Below are 25,684 nucleotides of genomic sequence, written 5' to 3'. Positions count from 1 at the left end.
CTTGTCTGTAGTGTTATTCTCCACCCTCTGGACCTGACCCCGGCCCCAAAGTATTCCTTCCATGCACTGAAACACCCCCCCCCCCCTCCAATCAACATACTATTAACATTTTTCAAGCCATTTTGTTTTCAAGAAATAACTAGCGAGGCCAACACTGGCTCCAAGTTTGGTGGGTGGGGCCATTGGCCTCTTGTAAACATCCAGCTCCCTGTCTCTGATCTTAATTCGAGAGTGTTATATGAAAGAACACATTCCCCAGCATCCCTTTAGATATGCATGCTCCTTCCTGCAAGCTACTGGGTGCTGCAGAGTGCAGACATTAGCTGTGCAATCTGGTGAACAGTTGCTTGAGCATGCACGTCTAAAGGGATGCTGGGGAATGTGTTCTTTCATATAACACTCTTGAATGAAGATCAGAGATGGGATGCTGGGGATGGGTTCTTTCATATAATGCTCAGAACAAAAGAATTGATGGCAGAGAAAGCTAAGCTGTAGGGGGGGGGGGGGGGGGGTGATGACACTATGAATGAGGAGGAGAAAATGGTAAGGCTGGAGTTCAGCTTTAATGGTGACACACATTACTGGCCAAAGATCAGAGATGGAAGTCATTGAAGATTCACAGTTTTCCATTTTTCATATATTCATTTCCACATTGTATTTCAATTATTTCTAGTCTACTCTTGATAATCGAAATGATCTTGAAGTCCGAAGACTTACTTTGGGAAGACCCCCGCACCTTTACTTTCCTTGAATTCTGTGACCTGTAGTCACTATGCCCTGGGAGTAGGCACTGCTGTGTCACACATTTCACAGAGCCTGCATTTTGAACTACAGAGGTGCTGAGAGGAGGAGTTTCAGGAGGCGGAGTCACTACAGGAATCGCTGCTGGCAGGCAGCAAGGTACTATGGGATATGTGGTCCTAAGAAATGGAGATGCTGCAAAGCATGCTGGGAATCCTGGAAATTGTGAAAAGAGGTGGCCAGCAGACAGGCAGCACTCACAACATAAAAAGGAGATTTTTCAAGTAAGTCTATTTGGATTGCTATTACAATGCTGATATTATAAAAAACAAAAAAAAGTGTATACTGTGACCATAGATCTCCTTTAATAGTAAGGTTATGGCCAAAATCAATAAGCTGGTTGCTAGAAATGTGAAAATTCTTCAGCTTTGTTCAGTCCTGAAGTGGTTACAGGAAATCATCACTCATGGAGTATATTTGTCTCTTACCGAGAACAAAAGTTCAGTGTCTGGAGATAACATTCTACATGGATTACACTGACAAATGTTCTCCCATTTCCTGCACTTGTGTAGCGGATGAATAATGGTTTAGCCTGGAGCTCACCTGTTCGTTAGCCCAGAAACAAAAACATGTTTTTCTATGAATGGAGCCCGAGTGTAACATTATGCAGCACGTGAGTTCAGACATCTCAACCTGCAAAAACTCATTTCAGGGAGGTGGCGCTCCGGGCCGCAGCGCCACCCCCCCTCCTCCCTCACCACCAATTTAACATGATGATCAAATGAAATGGAATCAGTATACAGAGTAGAGCTGCACGATTAATAGTTAAGAATCAAAATCGCAATCTTTTTCTCTTCCCGATCTTCAAAACAGCACGTCATGATTCTTTCTAACAAAATCGGGGCAGCCTGCAAAGTTTAATCACAACACTCGAATAAGTAGAAACAAAGTTTCTCTTTGTTCTTTTATCAAAGGAAAGAACTCCGGCGTGTAAATGAAGGAAGTTTAACCATTTATAGACCAAACCTTTTCTGACATTTGTCAGAAAATTACTTGGAACACCCAAACATGATATATATATATTTTTTTTTTTAGCAGAGACCCTATAGAATAAAATGGTGGTTGTTGCAATATTTTACGTCACACCGTATTTGCGCAGCGGCCTTTCAAAGCAATTAATAAAAAAAACAAAAAAAAAACACTTTAATGGATTAAAAAAAAAAAAATTAACAGCAAAGCCCAATTTGTTTGTATAATGTGAAAGATGTTACACTGCAAGAATCGTGATCTTTATTCTAAGCAAAAAAATCGTGATTCTCATTTTAGCCAAAATCGTGCAGCTCCAATACAGAGGTTTACTTCTGAAAGATATTAAAGGAACACTGACCACCACGACCATCTTCATCCCTAACTTCCGTCTCCAGTATCATCCTCATTCTATTGCACACTGTATCCAAGTCTTCCTCATCCCGGAATACTTAATAAATATCTGTCCTCATTCCTCTCCACAGTGTGACCTCATCATCCTCAACCCCAACACCCCCTCCATAATCATCATCCTTGTCCCTCTCTACAGTCATCCTCATTCCTCTCCACATTGTTACCTCATCGTCCACTTCAATCTCCATAGTCATCCTTATTGATCCTCCTCATTCCGCTTATAATCGTCCCCATCATCCTCATCCCTCTCCAGAATGATCCTCATCTCTCTCCACAATTGTAACTACATAATTCTCATTTTTCTCCATAACCATCTTCATCCCCAACGTCACTCTCCATAATCATCCCCATCCCTCCCTGCTTTGTAACCCATCATCCTCATCCTTGTATTCTCTATGTGCTCTTTCCTCTATTTACTCTATCACCACATGATCCATCTTCATCCTCATGCCTCAAGCAACCTCTATCCGTCCCTCGGTTCATAATCACCTATCATCCTCATCCCCACCATCCTTTTCACCATCTTATTCATCCCTGTAGCCCCCCTCTTTCCTTATGACATAGGACACTCTCCTGTTGTCAGGGTATATGACCTGTACTGCCATGTAATCTATTGTGTAATTTGTGTTCTTAGTAAAGTTAGAGAAAGTGGCTGCCACAGCACACTTACCTCTCTCTGTGTTGCTCTTTCCTGCACCAGAAAAGGTGGGCTGAGTGTGACCACCTCAGAGGCCAGCCACACCCCTTCCCCGAGTCCCAGCTCCGAGGCCAGCCACACCCCTTCCCCGAGTCCCACCTCCGAGGCCAGCCACACCCCTTCCCCGAGTCCCAGCTCCGAGGCCAGCCGCACCCCTTCCCCGAGTCCCACCTCCGAGGCCAGCCGCCCCCCTTCGCTGAGTCCCACCTCCGAGGCCAGCCACACCCCTTCCCCGAGTCCCACCTCCGAGGCCAGCCACACCCCTTCCCCGAGTCCCAGCTCCGAGGCCAGCCGCACCCCTTCCCCGAGTCCCACCTCCGAGGCCAGCCGCACCCCTTCCCCGAGTCCCACCTCCGAGGCCAGCCGCACCCCTTCCCCGTGTCCCACCTCCGAGGCCAGCCACACCCCTTCCCCGAGTCCCACCTCCGAGGCCAGCCGCCCCCCTTCCCTGAGTCCCACCTCCGAGGCCAGCCACACCCCTTCCCCGAGTCCCACCTCCGAGGCCAGCCACACCCCTTCCCCGAGTCCCAGCTCCGAGGCCAGCCGCACCCCTTCCCCGAGTCCCACCTCCGAGGCCAGCCGCACCCCTTCCCCGAGTCCCACCTCCGAGGCCAGCCGCACCCCTTCCCCGTGTCCCACCTCCGAGGCCAGCCACACCCCTTCCCCGAGTCCCACCTCCGAGGCCAGCCGCACCCCTTCCCCGAGTCCCACCTCCGAGGCCAGCCACACCCCTTCCCTGAGTCCCACCCAATGAAAATGTGAGCCTAGGAGCAGGCTCCGCATCAGGGGTGTACTCAGTAGGAGTGAGTCCCCAATGAAGAGAGCGTTGATCAGACACGGAGGGGGGAGAAAGTAGGAAGTGGAATTCGTTTCTTTAGCATGTATTCCTCTTTGACTGTGGTCGTTCTTGTGCGGCTGGGGCTGGCCGCTGGGATATCGCAGGGCACTCGCGGGTGTGCGGGAGCTGTAGCCAAAATGCGGGAGACTCCCGCACCTCGCAGGAGACTTGGGATGTCTGTGACTTTCTTTTTCTGCTTAGGTAGATCACACAGTAATCATTTTTAGCCACTAGATGTCACCGGAGTAATAGCAGTGCATTATCCCAGAAATCAATGACATGCAATACTCACTTTTACCCAGTAGACGGCATCAGAGTAATAGCAGCACATTATTCAAAAAAACAGTGAGTGCACTATTCATTTTCACACACTGGATGGCACCAGAGAAACAGCACATTGTTCCAGAAAACAGTGAAATGCAGTATTCATTTTAACCACTAGATGCCACCAGAGACACAGCAACACAATACCCCAGAGAGAGATCATATCCTTTTTATCTGCTATTAGAACCCAACTGTTAATGACATCTTACTCTATAAATGTTTTTCTTATTAGGTTTATTCTAATTATTCTATTTTTTTATTTGCCAAATGTGAAATACTGCAATATATATATATACACACACACACACACACACACACACACACCTTTTTGTGCAATTATTGAATTTGTATGAACGTTCCAATTTTACTGTATTTATATGTCTGTAATAGAAGTCCTTGTTGGAATGCATTTTTTGATGATTACAGATTATCATTATAGAGCTATGTGCCAACATATGTAGAGCTATGTGCCTAAATATGTAAATACAAAAATTCATATATCATTTTATTAATAAACCGCATTTCTTATTCAATCTATACTTCTGCTCCCATGTGCCTCATTCAAAGTCCCGCACTTGTTCTCTTCTTATTTTATACAAAACCATATTATAGAGGGATTGTACCTGCATGGATCGGACTGCCTTCTGGCTGTATAAAACACACTGCATCAAAAACAGACTTCAAACATAATTTTACACTACACAATGCATTAGCAACTCATTTGTTTTCATTGTGAGATTTTTTTTTTTTTTCATGTTTGGGTGATACATGTATGCAGCTTACACTATTGTTGAACATAATTGATGTTGGGATTATGTTGTGTCTTTTAGGTACACTTCCCTAAGTCCTGGTTCTTGTTGGCACCTTTATTTTTCTTTGTGCCTCCCTCCTTGTGGGCACCTTGGGGCTTGAGCCTGCAATGTGGCCCAGCAATACCCCCCCTTTTTTTTTTGACACAGAAACAAGCATAAAGACAACTTCACATTGCATATAGACTGTAATGGACAAATCAAGTATAACAACCAATCAAAACAGTTGCATGTGAGTGAAGGTCGCCATTCAATCTGACTCATACCACTCGCTGAAGTCTAATATAGGGTAAACAAATATCTGTGCCCATCACTTTTTGTGTCCTTTTTTATTGAGAGAGAAAAATAGGAAGGGGAAAGAAAGAGAAGACAAGGGAGAGATAGAGAGAATAAAAAAAAAAATTAAATCAAGGAGGGGCGGGAGGGGAGGGGCATTTGCCCCCAGGGAGCCAAGATCGATAACGCTGAACTGTCGGTGGGGACCCTAGACAGTGGATCCTGTCATGTATTGGTGGAATTCGTTGGAGAAGCGAAAGAGGTTCCAATGAAACCATCTGGACTTATGTTCCTCCGACTTATCTCGCAAAGCAGAGGTCAGATCTTCCATTTGCTCAATGTCCTTCACCCTTGCGAACCATTGGGCCACCGTTGGCGCAGACTGTTGCTTCCAGAGAGGCGGGAGGCTGGCACGAGCAGCATTAAGGAGATGCTTGGGGAGGGATTTGTGGTAACGTTTCCTTGACAGGGGAGTAAGATTTAGGAGAACCGCTGCTGGGTTATCCTGAAGGGAGATGTCTGTGAGCTTCTGTATGAGCTTAAGCACCGGCTGCCAAAAAGTTTGGAGCACAGGGCAGTCCCAGAAAATATGTAATAGAGCGCCTGGGTGTAGGCCGCAGCGCCAACAGCGATCAGTTTGTTGAGGATAAATCTTAGCCAGCACGGAAGGAGTTCTATACCAGCTATTTTATATGCCGTCTCTTGATATTTGCTGCACAGAGATGATTTCTGTGCAAAAAAAAGAGTATGCGTTCTTTTTGGGTTTCTGTGAAGATGACTTGCAAGTCTCTCTCCCATTTTGTTAAGAATGGGGGGTCTTCAGTGGTGTGAAGGTCCAATAGGGGTTTGTAGGAGGTTGATAAGGACCTCCGGATCGGTCCCTCACCCAAGCAGAGTTCCTCAAAAGAGTGGAGCTTTCTGCCAAAGTGGGTTGTTTTGGGCAATGAGCCAAGAAAGTGAGATAGTTGCTTGATCCTCCAGCGATCTAATGAGAGTGGTGCCTGTCCTCAGAGCAAGTTCCCCGTAGTTAGCCAACCAGAGGAACGCAAGAGCCATGAGGCCCTCATGAGTGCCTGTGGGGCTTGCGATTGAAAGGATGGGTTAGTGAGGCCAGGTAGAAAATCCGGATGACCAATAAGTGGCGTCAGTGGGGATGGAAAATTTCTTAATAAGGCTAAACAGAAAAACCTTTTCAGTTCCATAAGAGTTGGTCCAATCAGTGGATGAGTGGTCAAGTGGGTGGCAGGAGTTTTCCCAGCCCAAGGTAGGCCCGCAAGTGGGGCTCTGGCTGCCTCCTGTTCCAACGACACCCAGAGCTTCAAGTCACTGTGATGGCACCAGTCCACAACCCTGGTCATATGTACCGCAGTATAGTATAGGGCTGGAGCTGGAAATCCGAGACCGCCTTTAATCTTTGGTCTTAGTAGGAATGCTCTACCTAGACGTGGGTGTTTTCCACGCCAGATGAATCTGATGAATAGTGAGCGCACGACGCGAAAGAATGTCTGGGGTATCTTGATGGGCAGCGCCTGCAATAAATATAGAAGTCTGGGCATTCATTTTAAGTATATTACAACGGCCGAACCAGGAAAGGGCCAGAGAGTCCCATTTCCCAAGATCAGCAGTGAGCGTAGATAAAAGGGGCTGGAAGTTGAGGGTGAAGATGTCTTGTAAGTTTGCAGAGATTTTTGTTCCTAAGTATTGTATTGAGCGGGCAGCCCATTTGAATGGGAAGAAGGGGCGTAGGTTAGAAATGGTAGAATCTGACAAGGAAACACTTAAGGCCTCTGATTTTTGTACCTTAAAATTAGACAGGGTGCCATAGCGCTTCAGCTCCTGTAACAGGGAGGGTAGAGAGGTGAGGGGCTCGGTAATGTAGAAAAAAAGGTCGTCAGCATAAGCTGCAACTTTGTGTTGACATTGGCCCGACTGGATGCCTCTTATGGATTGATTACCTCTGATATCGTGTAGAAAAGGTTCCAGGGAGAGGACGAAGAGCATTGGAGATAGGGGGCAGCCCTGTCTGGTGCCGTTCGTGATAGAGAAAGGGCTGGAGTCGTATAATTTACTCGAACAGTCGCTGTGGGGTTATCATAGATGGCCAAAATCCATGATAGGATGGGTTCTGGCATACCCACGAATTTAAGTGTCTCCAGTCCACCCTGTCAAAAGCTTTCTCAGCATCTGTGGAAAGGAGCAACAGGGGTAGTCGGGAACGCTTCGCTTTTTCTATGATGTTCAGTGTCCGGGTGGTGTTGTCCCTGGCCTCTCTAGTTTGGATAAAACAGACTTGGTCTATTCCAATTAGACGTGGTAATAAGGCATTCATCCTAGAGGCAAGGATTTTGGTGAATAGTTTCATATCACAGTTCAAATGTGAAATGGGCCTGTAACTGGCACATAGTAATGGGTCCTTACCCGGCTTAGGAATCACAGATATAGAGGCGCGCAGCATGTCAGCAGGGAGGTTGTATCCATTGATCACAGCATTGAAGGCCACAAGAAATGAAGGTGCCAAAAGTGTCCTGGTACATTTTGTGGGTGAAACCGTCAGGTCCGGGTGCCTCACCAGACTGGGTGTCAGCTATTGCGGCTACGAATTCCTCCGTGGTAATAGGTTTGGACAGGTCCTCTCGCTCCTCTGTCATTAGCGTAGGAAGGTCAGTTTCTTGAAGATAATTGCGGATATCCAAGGCTTTTTGGGGCAACAACTGAGGGGTGGGGATTGGATCTAAATTGTACAATTTGGAGTAGAAAGCGCGGAAAGTATCCGCTAGTTCTGGAGAGGATAGGACGTTTCGTCACAATAGGACGTCGTCCGGGATTGGCTGCCAATCCCGGACGACGTCCTATCGTGACAAAGCGCGTAGGGCGGGCCTGTGATCGTGATGTCATCACGTTTGTCTCTCTGGAGATCGTAGCTTGATGATACAGCAACCAGCAGGCGGAGGAAGCTCGAGGAAACGCTGCTACCTTTGTTAACACAATGCGCTGTTAACAGCTTTATCTTGTAAGTGCAATCTTGTTTGATTCTAATAAACCATTTTAGTACATACTGCACTATGGGCGCAATTCTCTTTTATGTCTCTGAGTGATAAGGACCCAGCTGATCAAGACATATGTTTAGGTTTCTGGGAGACCCTATTCCCTGGGCTTGGTGAGACCGCCATTGCGGTCTTCCCTGCGGGTAAGGTGACTACATACTCACTTTGGGTGCATAACCTGTTTGGATGAAGGGTCTCCACCTCTCTCTTCACAGCATCTAGAGGTTTTATTTGCATGGACATTTTTTATTTACTGTCATCATTACCTGGGACTTTATTTGCTGGAATTTTTTTGTTTTTTTCCGTTATATGATTTATATGAGTGATTCTTTTGTGGTCACCATCAATTTTGCTTTTGGTTTTTTATTTTGTGACATTCCGCTTCCATACTTATGACTCACATTGCTGTCATTCACAGGACTGTGACATCTCGCTTCAATACTTATGACTCACAATATTGTCATTTTATAGTTTTTAACCTTTATAAATTTTTTTTACTAGGTTTTCTGGATCACTTTTGTCTTTTCCTCTATTTTGAGGTTTAGGAATTTTGCCTCATTTTTTCCCTTACACATTCTTTGATTATTGAATGTTCATTCATTTGGCTTTTTTTTCCCCCTCTTTTCCTTGTTTCTGAGGTATAGGGACTCTACTTTAGTCTTCCACTTACATTTTTCACCACTACTGATTGTTTCTCAATTTTTTTCTTTCATTTTTTTGGATTAACTTATTCAGCGCCGCACCCACCCCACGTTTTACACTGATTTGAGTTTTGTACTTAGGACTTTTGGTGCTGGCAGCTTTATATACACATAATTTTTATAAATAATATTTCTTATCTCTCATAATATTTTTTATTTTCAAGCGCAGAGTTAACCATTCGTTTTTTTAACGGTTAAAGATATTAACCACTGTTGAGCGCAGTTCTGAGTTTGGGACGCTTTCGGGCACCCATTCCCCCCCCCCCCCCCCCTTAACCTGATGTTCTGCTTGCGGCTGCAATTTTCCAGGTCGTCCTGGAGTAGATGCAGCTGTATGATTTGATCAGTGAGTTCAGTTTGGGAAGTCTGCAGGGATTGCACCGATTGGGACACTATTGCCTGGTCCTGTTCCACTACAGTGACACGGGAGTCCAGCACTGCTACATCCTGTCTGATAGATTGAATCTCGCCCTTCAAGGCTGTCTCCATTCTCTGAACAATTGATTCCAAATCAGTTCTTGTGGGTAACTGCTGCAAGAAATCCCACAGTCTTTGTTCAGAGGAGGCATGAAGAGGAAGACCCTGTGATTGCTGTGTGCAATAGTGTGTACTCACTGTGGTCTGTTGCGTGGGTGGGTGCCTCTGATCTTCCATGTCCCCTGGCCTGAAACACAGAGCGCTGGATGGGATGAGACCTGAGGGTGAAGCTGGACGCGTTGGGCTGGGCAGTGTCTTCCCCGTCTGGTGAGGCTGCCAGTGATCTGGGGAGACAGGGGGAGAGGTCACTGGGTGGTGAGAAGGGCGGCATGGTGTGGTCGTCCGCCATCTGCAGGGGGGGGGAAATCAGTCACGCTGGGGACCTCCGCTGTGTCCTGTGTTGTATGGCGGGCCGGCGCCATCTTGGCCGCTGCTGGTGTAGAGGCCGCCGGCTGGATTGAGCTTAAATACTGATCCATGTCAGGTTCCCCGGGTAGCCAGGAAGGCAGGTAGGAGCCGGTAATGTGTTGTATTATGCGTGGTATCGCTGCGGGAAAGCCGTCGGCCGGGAGCCCTGTTAAAATTGAGACCTCACGCTGCCATGCCTAGGCCACGCCCCCCGCAATACCCCTTTTTAACCACCTGAGGGAGTTGTCAGTGTGCCGCCGTGTTTGCCCGTCATTGCACCGTGTGCACACGCATCATGGTGTTTTATTTGCATCATAACGCTCTTGACTTGTGGACGTGATGACGTCATGCTGCCGACTTTACAATAGTGAGCTTTTCTCGATGGGAGAAGCTGGGAGGGACAGTGGAATATCCCGCTTTGCAGGAAATAAGGGGTCTGGAGCCATTTTTTTGGTGTTCCCTGCCTCATTTGGGCACCATCTTTGACACCTGGCCAGTATATAGGGACGTGAGACAATCTATAGGCTGGGCAGTCTCTGGGGAAGTTGGGTCACCAACAGAACCGGTCAGACATTAGTCTTTTCTCATCAATGTGATCCAGTGGTGGTGCTCTCCATTCTTTGCATGATGGACTATTACGTTTGATATGAAATCTTTATTTTTTTTAATCTGCTTTTGTGAGTGGACTTCTTTATTCCTGCCTCTGTCTGGGTGACCTACTCAATGGGTTCTTAAAATGATACTTAAAACACACAGTGTAATTTACATTGTCCCTTCTATTTCTGTATGTGGATGGAGCCACTGTAATTATTTTAATTAAAAAAAAAAACCCATCTAAGTACCTTTTTCCTAATGGATTTACAACTGTCACATGACCCAGTTAGTATGGCGAGAGGAGACTGAAGGAGTGAGGTGAGGAGTAGAGCGATAGATTTGTGTGTCATCAGAATAGAGATGGTACTGGAAGCCGTGGGAGTTTATTAACAGACCAAGGGAGGATGTGTAAATGGAGAAGAGAAGGGGTCCGAAGACAGAACCTTGGGTGGTACCCCTACAGAAAGAGGAAGTGGAGAGGAGGAAGCAGAGCTATAGGTCACACTGAAGGAGCGCTGTGATAGGAGGAGAGCCAGGAGAGAGCAGAGTCTTGAAGGCCAAGAGAGTGGAGTTTTTTGGAGGAGGAGATGGTCAACAGTATCAAAAGCTGCAGAGAGTTCGAGTACTATGAGTATGGAGTAGTGGTCATCAGTTTTAGCAGTTAGTAGGTCATTAGTGAGTTTCAGTAGGGCAGTTCCAGTGGAGTGTAGCAAGCACAAGACAGACTGTAAGGGGTCAAGACGGTTGTAGACTAAGCTTTCTAAAAGTTTTGACGCACACGGGAGCAAGGAAATGGGTCTTAAGTTGTTCAGTCTGCTGGGATTCAGTGAGGGCTTTTTAAGTATAGGGGGGTCAGGGCATGTTTTAGAGGGGAGGGGAAGGTGCCAGTAGAGAGAGGGAGAGATTGAAGATGTGAGCGAGGGAGCATAAGATAGAAGAAGAGGGCGACTGTAGAAAATGTGAAAGAACAGGATCCAAGGGAGGTGAAGCCTCCATTAATCTACATGTAATATCCCACCCCCACTGTGTTTAGCTGGTTAGTGCGCATAAAAGTTCTTCAAGGAACTGTTGCCATTTTAAGAGACTACAACCACCATCATCGTTATGGGATAATGGCATCCTTATTCATACCATTATATAGTTGATAAAAGGTTTTGGTATTTTAATTAATATTCTAGGATGTATATTAGTTTATTGAAGATCATTTTGGGAGTTATGTGGGTTGTCATAGGTATGCCTAATAGGTAACCTGTATTCAATGTCTTTATAACTTTCTACTTTTGAAATAAAATGTGTTTGTTAAACGTTAGCTGCATAAAAAGTCAGATGCAATGTTTTTATTCTTTTTTTCCCTTTTGTAAATATTAATTTTCGTGGAAGCCCTATGAAGGTAGATACAGTATCTATACAGTAGTGGCGTCTTGAAGTTTGCTACTACGGGCTCCGGCTTTGCTGTTAATTTCCAGCTAATTCAGCAAGATGTAGGGCTTGGAGGTCTGCTCACCAGTTTGTTTGCCTTCTCAGTTACAGGCTGCTTGTCAAGCAGGACTGGGCCAAAAACATTAGTTTACAAAAATTGTGAAAAAAGTAGCAAACTAAAAAGGAAAAAAAAAAAAACCACACACACACACACACACACACACACACACACACACACACACAGTCTTTGGAACAATGATTTAATTTAAAATATACAGTTTCATGACAAAATATATAACTTCTGTAAACAAGTCTTGATTACAATACAAGGCATTTGAGGAGTAAAGAATTTGTTTCAGAACAGAAAACAAAGTACACAAGAAGAACACGTAGAAAATAAAAACGTTTCATTTGTATCATATACTTTTTACAGAAAAATGATATCTCAGTAATCTCCCTTCTCCGATCACATGTACATTTTTACAAGGATATAGATTGTAAGGGAACCCAGAATTAGGGAACTGTAATGGGCTCTCAAGGCACCCTAATGGGCACTTAAGGTACCGTAATGGGCTCCTTAATCATCCAACCCACACCAGTTTGACCCATGTACAAAGATCTGTCACTGAAGACAAAACTACATTGTGCAACTGGATAAACACATAACACATAGTTCCAGTTAAAGCTTAAGAATAATATTTATTCACTTGTGGTCTGAGCTCCACTGACAGAGCCACAACCCTGTGTTACCGAGAAAAAAAAAAAAAAATACACAACAGTGGCTGGCAAGTAAAACTACAAGTCCCAATATACCTTACCAAGCATAGAGTCATCAGAAAAAGGATGGGTATAGACTGGCCATGCTGGGACTTGTATTACAAGCTGCAGGATGCTTAAACTGAAACTTTTAATTTTCACTTTTTGAGTTGGGCTTTAAAGCTATCCGGTCAGAAAACCTAAAAGCCAAACTGACCATGCTAGGCAAGCTTTAGGGCCACTCTGATCCCTGGTTCTTCCAGATATAAAAGCAGCATGTTTCAATTCTCGATTCCCCACAAAGTACGGGACCTGAGTATACAGTTGGTGACATATCATTGGTGGGAAGGCGTATTGGGGCTGCTTGACTTGAATTTTACCAACAGATTTGCTAAAACACACAGAAGGATTAAACTTATTACATCGAACAGAACAAAAGAACATCATTAATATTATACTTTCCCAATAAAAGTCATCTTACTGAGGGTGGTGGTTGATTAACCTACTATGGGGGCTCAACCTATGGCCCTCAAGCTGTTGCAGGACTACAAATCCCATGAGGCATTGCAAGGCTGACAGTTACAAGCATGATTCCCAAAGGCAGAGGCATGATGGGACTTGTAGTTCCACAGGAACTGGAGGGCCACAGGTTGAGCACCCATGGGAGCAGTCATCTTAGCACTTGCTCATTCCAAATGGCCCATCAGCATCCAGAGAATTAAAAAAAAAAAAGTGGGTAGAAAATTTCTATGAACCTGATTGGGCATTTGAGAGGATGACCCCCCCCCCCCCCCCCCCATTTTATTAAGGCAGCCCCGAGAATTAAACATTTGTACTGCAGTAACAAGTTTTGTTCAGGAAATCCTGAAACTTGAACGTAGAACAGAGACTCTCCGTATAATTAAACATTAAAATTATCCTCATACACCGCAGCCAGGCAAGCTTAGAGCATTCCTGTCAGGAGAGAAATATGGGTGCGGCTGATGGCAACTTTCCTCAATAAATGCCTGGTGGGTATGCTGACAGAATAGTTTTAATACCTTCTACGTCAAAAGTATGGAAAGCCCATGAAAAGTCCTTTTCTTTAGTTTAAGTTGACTCGTTAAGTAGCAAAGCTAGGGGTCAGTATGCCAACCAGGTAACTAATTCAGAAAGAGGTGAGGAATGGCAGCCTTTAGGTTTCCCTATGACTGGTGTTCTTTAAAAATTTACATTAGTCACCCAACCCATTTATGTCAATTTCCTGTTATCAGAAGGTTGGACTCTTAACCCATTTCCAAATTCCTGCTGGTATCTCTACTACATTCACCAGAATTCTATGGAATGCCACCCCCCCACCCAATGTACATAAAGCAAGAGCCAAGATAGCCAAGTCATTTACTTTGAAATATGAACATGCATCTATATACAGATAAACCTCAACCAACAACCTGTAGTAGATGTGTCCTACACAAGTACATCTTAACACCAGGTCATAGCATGGAGTTGGCATTATACCTTCTGATATTCCCATTATTTATATGACAAAATAAATTCTGAAAAATATATAGATAAATAAATCATATGGGCTGTTCACCCTTCGTCGCGACTATTACTTATTTCCTTAAAGGCGCTGGATAATGCAATCTACATTTTCTCGATCAACCTCAGCGAACAAACAATATAATATACAGGTAAAAAAAAAAGTATTCTCACAGACTGTTTCTTAACCAGAGAATGCACAGTCCGAGTAGTGTCCCAGGGGTCACGGGTGGACTAGGATCTGTCCTACCTGGAGAATGCATGGCCTGAGTGGTACCCAAGAGGTCACAGATGCACTAAGATCTTTCAAGGTCAAGAATGTTCTAGTTTAACCCATAAGAATGCGTGGGCTGGGGGTTTGAGAGATTAGGGATGGAATTGGACCTTTTTTCCTGAAGAATGCACGGTCTGGGTGGTGTCTAAGAGGTCAGGGATGGACTACGATCTTTCTTTGGGAATGCACAGCCTGGGTGGGAAATGAAAGGTCAGGGACATTCTAGAATCTAAGAGTTTAAGTGATTTCTAGGAGGTCTGGGATGGACAATTTTTCTACCTGGGAGACTGCACGGCCTGGGTGGTATCTGAAGAGTCAGGGACAGACTAGGGTCATCCTTTGAAGAATGCATGACCTGGGTGGTGTCTAAGTAGTTGGACTTCTAGAATTGTTTTCTCCCTCAAGAATGCATGGCCTGGGCAATGTCTAAGAGGTCAGGAATGGACTAGGATATTTCCGTCCCTGGGAATGCATGACCCGGGTGGTGTCTGAGAGGTCAGGGATAGACTAGGACCTTTCCTCCCTGGAGAATGCATGGCCAGGGTGGGGTCAGGGTTCTTGGATAGACTAGAACTTTGCCTCCCTGGAGAATGCACAGCCAGGGTGGTTTCATAGGTCTTGCATAGACAAGGAGCTTTCCTCCCTGGAGAATGCATAACCAGGGTGGAGTCAGGGGACTTGGATGGACTAGGACCTTTCCTCCCTGGAGAATGCACAGCCTGGATGGTGTCATAGGTCTTAGATAGATTAGGACCTTTACTCCCTTGAGAATGCACTGCCAGGGTGGTGTCAGGGGTCTTGGATGGACTAGAACAGTGATGGCAAACCTTGGCACCCCAGATGTTTTGGAACTACATTTCCCATGATGCTCATGCATTCTGCAGTGTAGTTGAGCATCATGGGAAATGTAGTTCCAAAACATCTGGGGTGCCAAGGTTCGCCATCACTGGACTAGTATCTTTCCTCCCTGCAGAATGCACGGTCTGTGTGGTGTGTTACTAGAACCTTTCCTTCCTGGGGAATGCACAGCCTAGTAGGCGTCATAGGTCTTGGACAGACTAGGACCTTTACGCCCTTGAGAATGCATGTCCAGGGTGGTGTCAGAGGTTAGGATAGACTAGAATTTTTACCCAATCTGATCATAACCAGCTGGATCAGGAAAACTGGCAAAAGTTAAAAATTTGTGGGGCCCCCCTCCCCCAAAATTGATAAGCAGGCTGGAAAACCTCACATCGCACCTGCGATGTCTGGGTGGTCCTTACACAACACAACCCAATAAGTAGCACCTGACTGGCACCCTGAACAGACCATCTCCTCAGATCCACCACAAACCGGCATCCGGAGAACTCCTCACACGCCGCTATTAAATCCTGTATGCCATGTGCTCGTCTGCGGCTCTGTGATGTTTACTATAATGATAATAATGTCAGGCGGCCCCATAGAGGAGATTTCTGATATTTACACAACCGAAGCGGGTGTGGCCTAATGTTTGGCAGAGCTCCGAGCCAGCTGTGAAAACAAACGCCTCCCTCGTCATCAATGACTTACTTCTGCCAACCACGTTCATTCACAAAGCTGCAGCATTTAAATCTGATGCCGGCAGCCAGGTACAGCTCGCCAATTTAAAATGAAACTCCAGCTTTGCTTAGAAATAAAATAAAAATCTCCAAGTCGACCAAAAGGGTTTATAAAAAGTATTCACATCCGTGGAGGATTTCATGTTTTACTGTCATAGTGTGCAAGGGAGATAAGTGGGGTTAGAACAGGAATTATCCTGAGTCACCGCCATAAAAGCGACCTATTTTATTATCACCGAGATAGAAGAATTACACTGGAGCTCTAATAAATGTTTTACAGGAAAACAGGAGGAGGAGAACACATGACTTCACTATAAAATGTAGGACTTTTCCTTACTGGAGAAGGTATGGCCTGGGTGGTGTCATAGGTCTTGGATAGACTAGGACCAGGTAGCATAAGATGGCTTCAGCTCTCCTCTCCACTAACAAGAGAGGTCCTTTGGACGCATTTCGCACTAGCGCAGGCTTAATTGTTTAGGCCTCAAAAGTTAAGCTCACCAGGGGGGAAACACGTCTGAAGGACCTCTCCTGCGGGTGGAAAGCACCAGTTCATTACATGTGACATTGGTTGATATTAGTGAAAGGAGCATTGAAGCCGTACTTTATGTCTTTTGCTTCATGTTTGTTCCCAACACTCACATACCTTGATGTTTATGGGTCTGGCTCCCAGTCCCATAGCACTGCTTCCCTAAACTGCCAGTTGAAGAATGAGCGATACAAGTCCCATGATTCCTTGCCTATCCATCACACTGCACATGCGTGCCCCAACTACATTGAAAAGACCCTGGCCACAATGTGCATGCGTATCCTATGCCTGGTACCCGAGTGGATACACTGCTAAGGACCCCAGCCACACTACCCATGCTGGACCCATTCCTGGCACCTGAGCAGCCACACTACCCATGCTGGACCCATTCCTGGCACCTGAGCAGCCACACTACCCATGCTGGACCCATTCCTGGCACCTGAGCAGCCACACTACCCATGCTGGACCCATTCCTGGCACCTGAGCAGCCACTCTGCCCATGCTGGACCCATTCCTGGCACCTGAGCAGCCACACTACCCATGCTGGACCCATTCCTGGCACCTGAGCAGCCACTCTGCCCATGCTGGACCCATTCCTGGCACCTGAGCAGCCACTCTGCCCATGCTGGACCCATTCCTGGCACCTGAGCAGGCACATTGCTAAAGGACCCCAGCCACACTACCCATGCTGGACCAATTTCTGGCACCTGAGCAGGCACATTGCTAAGGACCCCCAGCCACACTACCCATGCTGGACCCATTCCTGGCACCTGAGCAGGCACATTGTTAAGGACCCCAGCCACACTACCCATGCTGGACCCATTCCTGGCACAAGAGCAGGCACATTGCTAAGGACCCCAACCACACTACGCATGCTGGACCCACTCCTGGCACCTGAGCAGGTACATCGCTAAGGACCCCAGACTTACTGTGCATGCTCGCCCCATGCCAGGCACCTGAGCAGACTCACTACAAAGGACCCAAAACACACAAATTAAGAAAACACACGACTTTGGGTGGGGAAAGTGAAAACAGGATTTTATGTGATACGTGGCAACTGTGAATGCCTGGAATTGATTGGTGTTTGGTCCAGCAACCCACGACAAGCAAATTTCAAAATGTTTTCCTCTACTAAAGAAAAAACCCTTCAACTTTGACAGTTGCCGTTAAACTCTAAGACTACGCCAGATATCGTCCTCGCAGCAAGTCACGCTCTGCTAAGCACACATTTTCACAGAGGAAATGAAACCCGCAGACGTGCCAGGTCTGAAATTTGCAATTCAAAATGAGTGTATTCTCATGTAAAGAGACTGTAACCCGAGTATAGAAAGACAAAACCAAAAGTTCTTCTTCCCAAACACCGTTCCTAAGAACATACTGGATACCACTCTGGCCTAGAAGTACCAATAATCGATCAACCAAGAAAAGATACATTTGATTCCCCCCCATTCACTCCTGAGCGATAGGCTGCGTGTATCCCAATGTGCGACAACGCCCAACATTAAGATTCCTATCTTACTCACTGGTGCCCCTTCACACCTGAGCGTCACACCTGCTGCTTGTCACAGGAGAAATTACATAGGCTTTTTTTCAAGCAGAATCAGGTGTTTTTGGCCCCATGGGCTTGAATAGGCACGAAACTCAGCGACCTAAGGCCAGATTCACACCTATGCATTTTTAGTGCTTTTTGCATCACAGTCCATTTAACATGGATTCCTACGGAGCACGTTCTGTAGTGCAAATCTGCAAAATTAACTAAAAATGCATAGGTGTGAATCAGGCCTAAAAGTCGCACCTGTACCTATTTTTGACAGCGCATTGCTCTGCAAAGGACCTCTGCTGGTGAGGTGCATTGGGGTGCCATTCACAATGAATTGCACTGCATCGCACCATCACAAGTAGCGTGTGGTGCCTCGTGTTGCAATAATGCACATGGTAAGGTGCGCATTCCCACAGTGCGATAGTGTGACTTTTATCTGCCTTGTAAAAGCCCACAAAAACCTCAATGCCCCCCCCCCCCCCCAGTGATGCCAAGGACCTCTACGACCCCGGTGATGGCCATTACAAGGAACCTCTACGACCCCAGTGATGGCCTTTACAAGGAACCTCTACGACCCCAGTGATGGCCTTTACAAGGAACCTCTACGACCCCAGTGATGGCCTTTACAAGGAACCTCTACGACCCCAGTGATGGCCTTTACAAGGAACCTCTACGACCCCAGTGATGGCCTTTACAAGGAACCTCTACGACCCCAGTGATGGCCTTTACAAGGAACCTCTACGACCCCAGTGATGGCCATTACAAGGAACCTCTATGACCCCAGTGATGCCAAGGACCTCTATGACCCCAGTGATGCCCATTAAAAGAACTTCTACAGCCCGGCAAACCAATTTCTGTTCACATAAAAACAATCATATTTATATGGGCTGGAATGTTGGACCATAATCTTAGATTTGTTCAGGAATAGATAATTAGGAGGGCCTGGAGACAATTGGATATTATTGTATCCATGAGCAAAGCGATCATTATGTAGCAATAAAATCTGATTGGTTGTATGACGTTGGTATGTGAACAGAAATTTAAAAAAAAAGTTCCATGTTACAATGTATCTTCTATGATCAGGGGGACTGGTCTGGTCTGTTCTCTGGTATGTTGGGTTACAATATATGACCACAACGTAACCCGGCGGGCACCATGATGAACTACAGAGCAGTACATTTAGGAAGCGATAATGCTGACACAGCGCTCATTCCAGAACAATGGCAGGAAGGAGGCCGTAGAGCAGGAAATCCATTCCAATCTTTCTATCTCGCTTTCACTTCTCGTCTGTCCCTGTGAAACAGGCCGAGCCGCATTCTGACATCGAACATTTGCACATGAATGATACGATGTTATCTAGGAACCAGTGTAGCCCGATTGTCACAAGATTGGGCAGCCACTGAGACCGTTACCCAATGTCATACTGTGCAGGATTAAAGGGCCATGACAACTTTTATTGTTACACCAAGTTAGGGCTGATATTTAAAAGATATTCTTCAATAGCCACAAAGGAAATAAAATCACCAAATGCCTTTGCAAACCTAGATATTACCTTGTAAAATTATCATCATCATCATCATCACTGTGCTGTACATTGCCTTGCAGAGAGCAGAGCTGTGGGAGGCGCCACCACAGGCTCCACCCACTACAGGAGGGGGCAGAGACAAGACCTGTCACCCTGAACAAGGAGAGCAGGGCTGTGGGAGGGGCCAAGCTGGCTCCACCCTCCACAGGCTGCCTGCAGAAAACTACGGGGGGGGGGGGGGGGGGGGCGGGGGCAGGGATAAGACCAGTCACCCTGCACAAGGGAAGAGCAGAGCTGTGGGAGGGGCCCATTAGGCCCCACCCACTGCCGCCTGCTACAGGAGTGGGCGGAGACCAGACCAGTCCCCCTGCACAAGGAGAGAGGGCAGCAGTGAACGGTCTTTATTACAGGAAGTCCCACACTGGATTACTGCTCAGATCTGGAAGAAAATTTACAAAAAAGTACACAGAGATCCGAGAAGAAGACACGGAACTCTTGTATTCAGAGTTCAGTATAACTAAAAGCCAACTTTTTTTTTTTTTTTTTTTTAGTTTTGGATTAGAGTGGGACGAGATTAGAAAAAAAGTTTTTGCTTGCACATGATTGGATGAAGTCAGCAGAGCTTCTCCTTGTTTACTAAGCTCTGGAGCAATTGCACAGTCTATTTGCCTTTCGTAAATCCACCTCAATGAAAACACGACCTCGGCTGCTTCTAGAATGACTCAGGATGTGTTTTACGGGAAATTAAACTGCGAGGACGACACTGAACATGTCCCGGCCTCAAAGGTCACCTTCCCAGGTAGACACACCTGCCTGTTCCCGGGCGGATTAGGAGATTAAATTTGGAGGTGGGAGCTTCTATTCTGAACGACCAGACCGGGTTCTCGACACCACCTCGCCCACCCGGGTCACAAAACTAAAAGAAAAACACAAAATACAACAATTTCCCAGATAACCTCAAAAAAAAAAAAAAAAAAAAAAAAAAAAACAGCTCTGAGAGAATCGACAAAAAAAAAAAAAAAATTTCTAAGTATACAATTACCCCATATACAGATCAATGGGCAGTCTATGCAGAAAGAGCCAACAGAAATCACTTTTTTTTTTTTTTTTTTTTTTAAACAAAAACACAAAAAAAAACGGTAAAGAGACGATCGGTGATTGCAAATTGAGCTTTTCCTTATTGCATGAGCCCCAAAAAGACTAATGACAGGTCATAAGATTCATACAAAGCTGGAGACAGCAGGGGGGTGATTGTCAGCTTTGGTCACACGAGAACAAAAAAATAAAACAAAAACACACCACACACACACCATCTTATCGGCACAGACACCATAATATATGGCAGAGCCAGATTGGCAATGAGTGCCGGTATGGTACAAAGAGATCTTCGTTGCATTAGGCATCATTACATATGCATATAAGGCACAACTAGATTGGCAGTGGGTGCCCATATGATACCATGATAGCTGCACAGACATCATAAAAAGGTATGGCACTGCCAGACTATTTATCGGTTCCCATACGAAACAATGACATCATAGTTGCATAGACACCATAATATATGGCAAAGCCAGACTGGCAACACAAGCCCCTATGGTACAATGATATCTTTGATGCATTAGGCACCATTACATATAAGACACCAGCTTGGCAATGAGTGCCAAGATGTTGCAGATGACATCCTAATTCTATATACACTAACATATGGCAGCACCAGCTTGCACCATATCGGCACCCATTGCCAATCTAGTTGTGCCTTATATGCCAAATGCAACGAAGATATCCTTGTACCATACATACACTCATCACCAAAGATATCTTTGTTGCATTAGGCACCATTACAGATGGCATATAGGGCACAACAAGATAGGCAAGGAGTGCCCATAGGATACCATGATAGCTGCACAGACTCCATAACATAAGGCAGAGCCGCCAGACTGTTAATAAGTGCCCATATGGAACAATGATAACTTTGTTGCATAGGCACCCTAATATATGGCAGAGCCAGACTGGCAATGGGTGCCCATTTGGAACAATGACATCATAGTTGCATAGACCCCATATTATATGACAAAGCCAGACTGGCAACGCAAGCCCATACAGTACAATGGTATCTTAGATGCATAGGCACCATTACAGTACACATGGCATATAAGACACCACCAGATTGGCAATGAGTGCCCATATAATACATGTGTATAAACACAACGAATGGGAGTGCCAGACTGGCAATGGGTGCACATATGGAACAAGGATACCTTTGATGCATAGGCACCATAATATATGTCAGAGCCAGACTGGCAATGGGTGCACATATGGAACAAGGATATCTTTGTTGCATAGGCACCATAATATATGTCAGAGCCAGACTGGCAATGGCATCGTAGCTGTATAAATAGGCACCATTACATATGGCATACAAGACACCACCGGATTGGCAATGAGTGCCAAGATGTTACGGATGACATCCTAATTGTATAGACACTAGAACATATAGCAGCACCAGATTGGTGATGAGTGCCCATATGGTACAAAGATCCTCGTTGCATTAGGCACCATTACATATGGCATATAGGGCACAACTAGATGGCAAGTGAGTGCCCATATGGTACCATGATAGCTGCACAGACACCATAAGGTATGGCACTGCCAGACTATTAATGGGTGCCCATATGGAACAAGGATATCTGCGTTGCATAGACACCATTATAGTAAAGCCAGATTGGCAATGAGTGCCCACATGGTACAATGACATCTCTGTTGCATAGGCACCATTACATATGGCATATATGGCACAACCAGAATGGCAATAAGCTCCCATATGGTACAGTGACATCATAGTTACACACAGACTCCCTAACATATGGCAGAACAAGATTGGCAATGAGTGCCCATATGAGATAGTTGTTGCATAGGCACCATTACATATGGCATATAAGGCCCAACCAGTGACTATACTGTATAATGATGTCATAGTTGCAGACACCACAACATATGCTAGAGCCAGTATGGCAATGAGTGCCCATATGGAACAAAGACATCATAGTTACATAGACGCCATAATATATGGCAGAACCAGTTCGGCAACGAGTGGCCATATGGTACAATGACATCTTTGATGCATAGGCACCATTACATACGGCACCACCAGACTGACAAAGTCTAGGGGGCTGCACTGCACTGTCAAGGCCCCTCTGTAAAGTGCGATCCTAACTCTAACCTTAGAGAGTCTCCATATTGGAACATATATAGAACTGGATAAATAGGCACCATTACAATATCGCGTACAGGGCACAACCTGGATTGGCAGGGAGGGCTCATTCGGTACCATGCGATCCTAGCTGCATAAACACCAATAATGTATGGTGCAGCCAGACTTGCAATGAGTCCCACATATGGTACATGAATCTCTTAGTTGCACAGGAACCATTACATATGGTATATAAAGCACCAGCAGGTTGGCAGTAGGTGCCCATATGGCAGGGGACACCCAACCAAAAAGGTTCTTAACACAAGTGCGGAGATTGAGGAACAAGAACGCCATACGCAACGTGGAAATCTTTGGTTAGCACAGAGTCGGAGACACGGCTCCCAGTCCGAAGCTCTCGTAAAAGTCAGATCATCAATGAGTAACTCCATAAATCACAGGGGCAAGTTCAGGAATGGATTGTGCCCGGGGCGGAGGAAAAAAAAAAATTTATACAAAAAAAAAAAAAAAAAAATTTAAAATAAATAGAAATGCAGAAATATTTTCTGTCCCTTTAAGGCATCTTCATGTTCTGTCCGAGGCAGCAGATCAAGCAAGTAAAAAATAAAAGTAACAAAAAAGGAAATATAAGGAATAGAAAAATGCAGAAATGCGTTCTGCCTAAAAAATGTACAAAGAAAAAAAGAAGTTAAAGAAAAAGTAAAAAAAAAAAAAAAAAAAAAAAAAAGTATGACAAAAAGTTACAAAGGAAAAAAAAAAGAACAAACAAAAAGGAAAATAAAATGCAGAAACATGTTCTGTCCCTTTAAGGCACCTTCATGGCGGTAATGTGCTCGGTGAGGTCACAGCAGCAACGTGGACTGAAGTCGGCTTCCCGCCTGCCGAATTCCTGAGTAAACTTTATGACTTTGGTCGCAGTTTTGAAGGCTTTGGTCACAGGGCTGGCGCTTCACAGCCTGGCATAGCTCTGGCATAGCGCGTGGTCTCTGATGTCCCCCCAGCCTCCGTTCTTCATGGGCGGCGGGTTGCGCACGTCCTGCAGCCTGGTGGTCACCTCCACGGTTTTGGGGAAGAGGCGACCACTCAGCTCCCGCACTTTCTGCCGCAGGGCCTGTGAGGCGGCGTCCATGTTGGAGCAGGGGCCGGTGCGGGCACACATCCCACTTTCATTTGGTTGGCTGGGGAGGTTGAGGACCCGCGGGAGGCGGGCGGACAGCACCTTGAGCGGGTGGGACAGGCAGGTGGCGGACACGTGCTGGAGGCTCCAGTCCCAGTTGTAGTCGTCGTAGGTGCAGAACTCGGCCAGGCAGCCCATCAGTTGGAAGTAGACCTCCCGTGAAAGGGCGAGGGCGGAACGGTGCTTGGGCGCCACAAAGCCACTCACCTCCAGCTGTTGGGGGTCGGGCAACGAGTCCAGGCTGGACGTGCCCCCGAGGCTGAGCAAGTGGCACCCTTCCTCCTTGCACTGCTTCTGCATGAGTCTGAGGACGTGCAGCCAGTCCGGGAGCAGGTAGCTGCCCTCCTCCAGGAAGAGGGTGTAGCCGCTGTACCCAACCACCTCCCGCAGCGTCTGCCAGGTGAAGTGCAGCTTCCACCACCAGTGGTGCTTCTCCTGGGTGAAGGCCGCCTCCCGGTAGTGTCCGTGAGTGTCGGGGTATTCCGCATTGGTGCAGCCTTTCAATTTGGCGGTCTCCTTGGGCAGGTCCCTGGGGCAGTCGGCCGGGTCTGAGCCTGGGAACTCGTCCGGGTAGAAGCTGGCACTGTACGGGAAGTAGATGGGCATCACCCGGCAGAAGTCTATGGCGTTCATGGCTTCGACGGCCTCGGCGCATGGCTTTTCCATGCTCAGCACCAGGAGGAGGCGGCCGGTGGCACCCGGCCCGGTGGCCTGCAGCGACTCGGCCAGGAGCTTCAAGCGGGCGCCGGTCCCTGGCCCTCCGCGGACTTGCACCACCACCACCAGCTCGGGGCGCCCGTGGAACCGCTTGGCGTTGAAGATCGGCTGCCGGAGGTTGTTGCTGTAGGCCGACAGTCGCAGCTGCAGAGGGGAGCCCCGGGGCATCAGGAAGCCGGAGGGGTGTCGGGTCTCAATGGGCAGCGACGGCACCGGGAAGGTTGGTTGGTCCTCGCTGGAGGAGGTGAGGAGGAGCCAGGCGCAGGCAGCCATTCCCAGGAAAAGCAGCAGGGCGGCGATCTTCTTCTTGTGTAGCGTCAACCGCATGGTGGAACCCGGGGGAGGCGGGGGTGCACCTTAATTGCCTTTTCTTGACCGGTGACCTATCAGAAATGCCCCCACTTCATTCTACCCCCCTATACTCTGCCCTGCCCCATCTTCCTATCTTCTCCAAACTGCTGCCGATGCATAATAAGTACCCCCCCTCAGGTGACTGCCCCCTTTACAATACTAACAGCCCCCCTATACACCAAACACCCCACCTTGGATTAACTGCCCCCGTACACTAAATACTTTGCCTTGGATTAACTGCCCCCCACCCCTGACTTATCACCCCTCTTATACACTACGTAACACTCCTTGGATCAACTGCCCCCCTTATACATTAAATACCCCACCCCTGAATTACTGCCCCCCCCCCCCCCAAAACACTAATAACCCCCCCCTACAAACCTGTCTGTCCCTTTAATATACTGAGTACCCCTGGCTGACAATATCTGCCCCTCTCTATGACAAACACCCAACTCTTAAAGGAATTTCCCCCCCAACTCTATGTACCCCTGGCTGAACCTACCTGCCCCCCTGTACACGGATCTCCTTTCCTGGGGCAAGCTGCCCCCTGTACACCGGTCTCTGGCTCGGATTCTCCCCGTGTCTCCCCCGGGCCGGACACCTTCTAACTCCGGGGAACTCAGCGAACTTTACCCAGCCACGGGCTCCGTGACGTCACGCCCCCGGCGGCCAATGGACGAGCGCTGACGAATCACACCGCCTTCAGAATCCGCCCATCTGGGAGTGTCCGCTGGGGGCCCTCAG

At 46.7% G+C, this 25,684-nt stretch overlaps 1 protein-coding gene across 1 annotated transcript; it reads right to left on the bottom strand.

Moving 5' to 3' along the window:
• Positions 1–13,310: 13,310 nt before the first annotated feature.
• Positions 13,311–25,253, bottom strand: LOC141141054 (alpha-1,6-mannosyl-glycoprotein 2-beta-N-acetylglucosaminyltransferase-like). Its single transcript, XM_073628733.1, has 2 exons — positions 17,255–25,253; positions 13,311–17,192 (listed from the first exon to the last, which is right to left on the bottom strand). Exon 1 carries the CDS (start codon positions 24,914–24,916, stop codon positions 23,645–23,647), a length of 1,272 nt encoding a protein of 423 aa, XP_073484834.1. The 5' UTR covers positions 24,917–25,253; the 3' UTR covers positions 13,311–17,192; positions 17,255–23,644.
• Positions 25,254–25,684: the final 431 nt, after the last annotated feature.

This window comes from Aquarana catesbeiana, linkage group LG04 (genome assembly GCF_042186555.1).
Source record: "Aquarana catesbeiana isolate 2022-GZ linkage group LG04, ASM4218655v1, whole genome shotgun sequence".
In the NCBI taxonomy this organism is placed as follows: domain Eukaryota; kingdom Metazoa; phylum Chordata; class Amphibia; order Anura; family Ranidae; genus Aquarana; species Aquarana catesbeiana.
This window is presented reverse-complemented; position numbering and strand designations above follow the sequence as displayed.

What these genes read in the sequence shown, in the direction of transcription:
- LOC141141054 (XM_073628733.1), bottom strand. Translation starts at nt 24,916, where the DNA reads ATGCGGTTGACGCTACACAAGAAGAAGATCGCCGCCCTGCTGCTTTTC.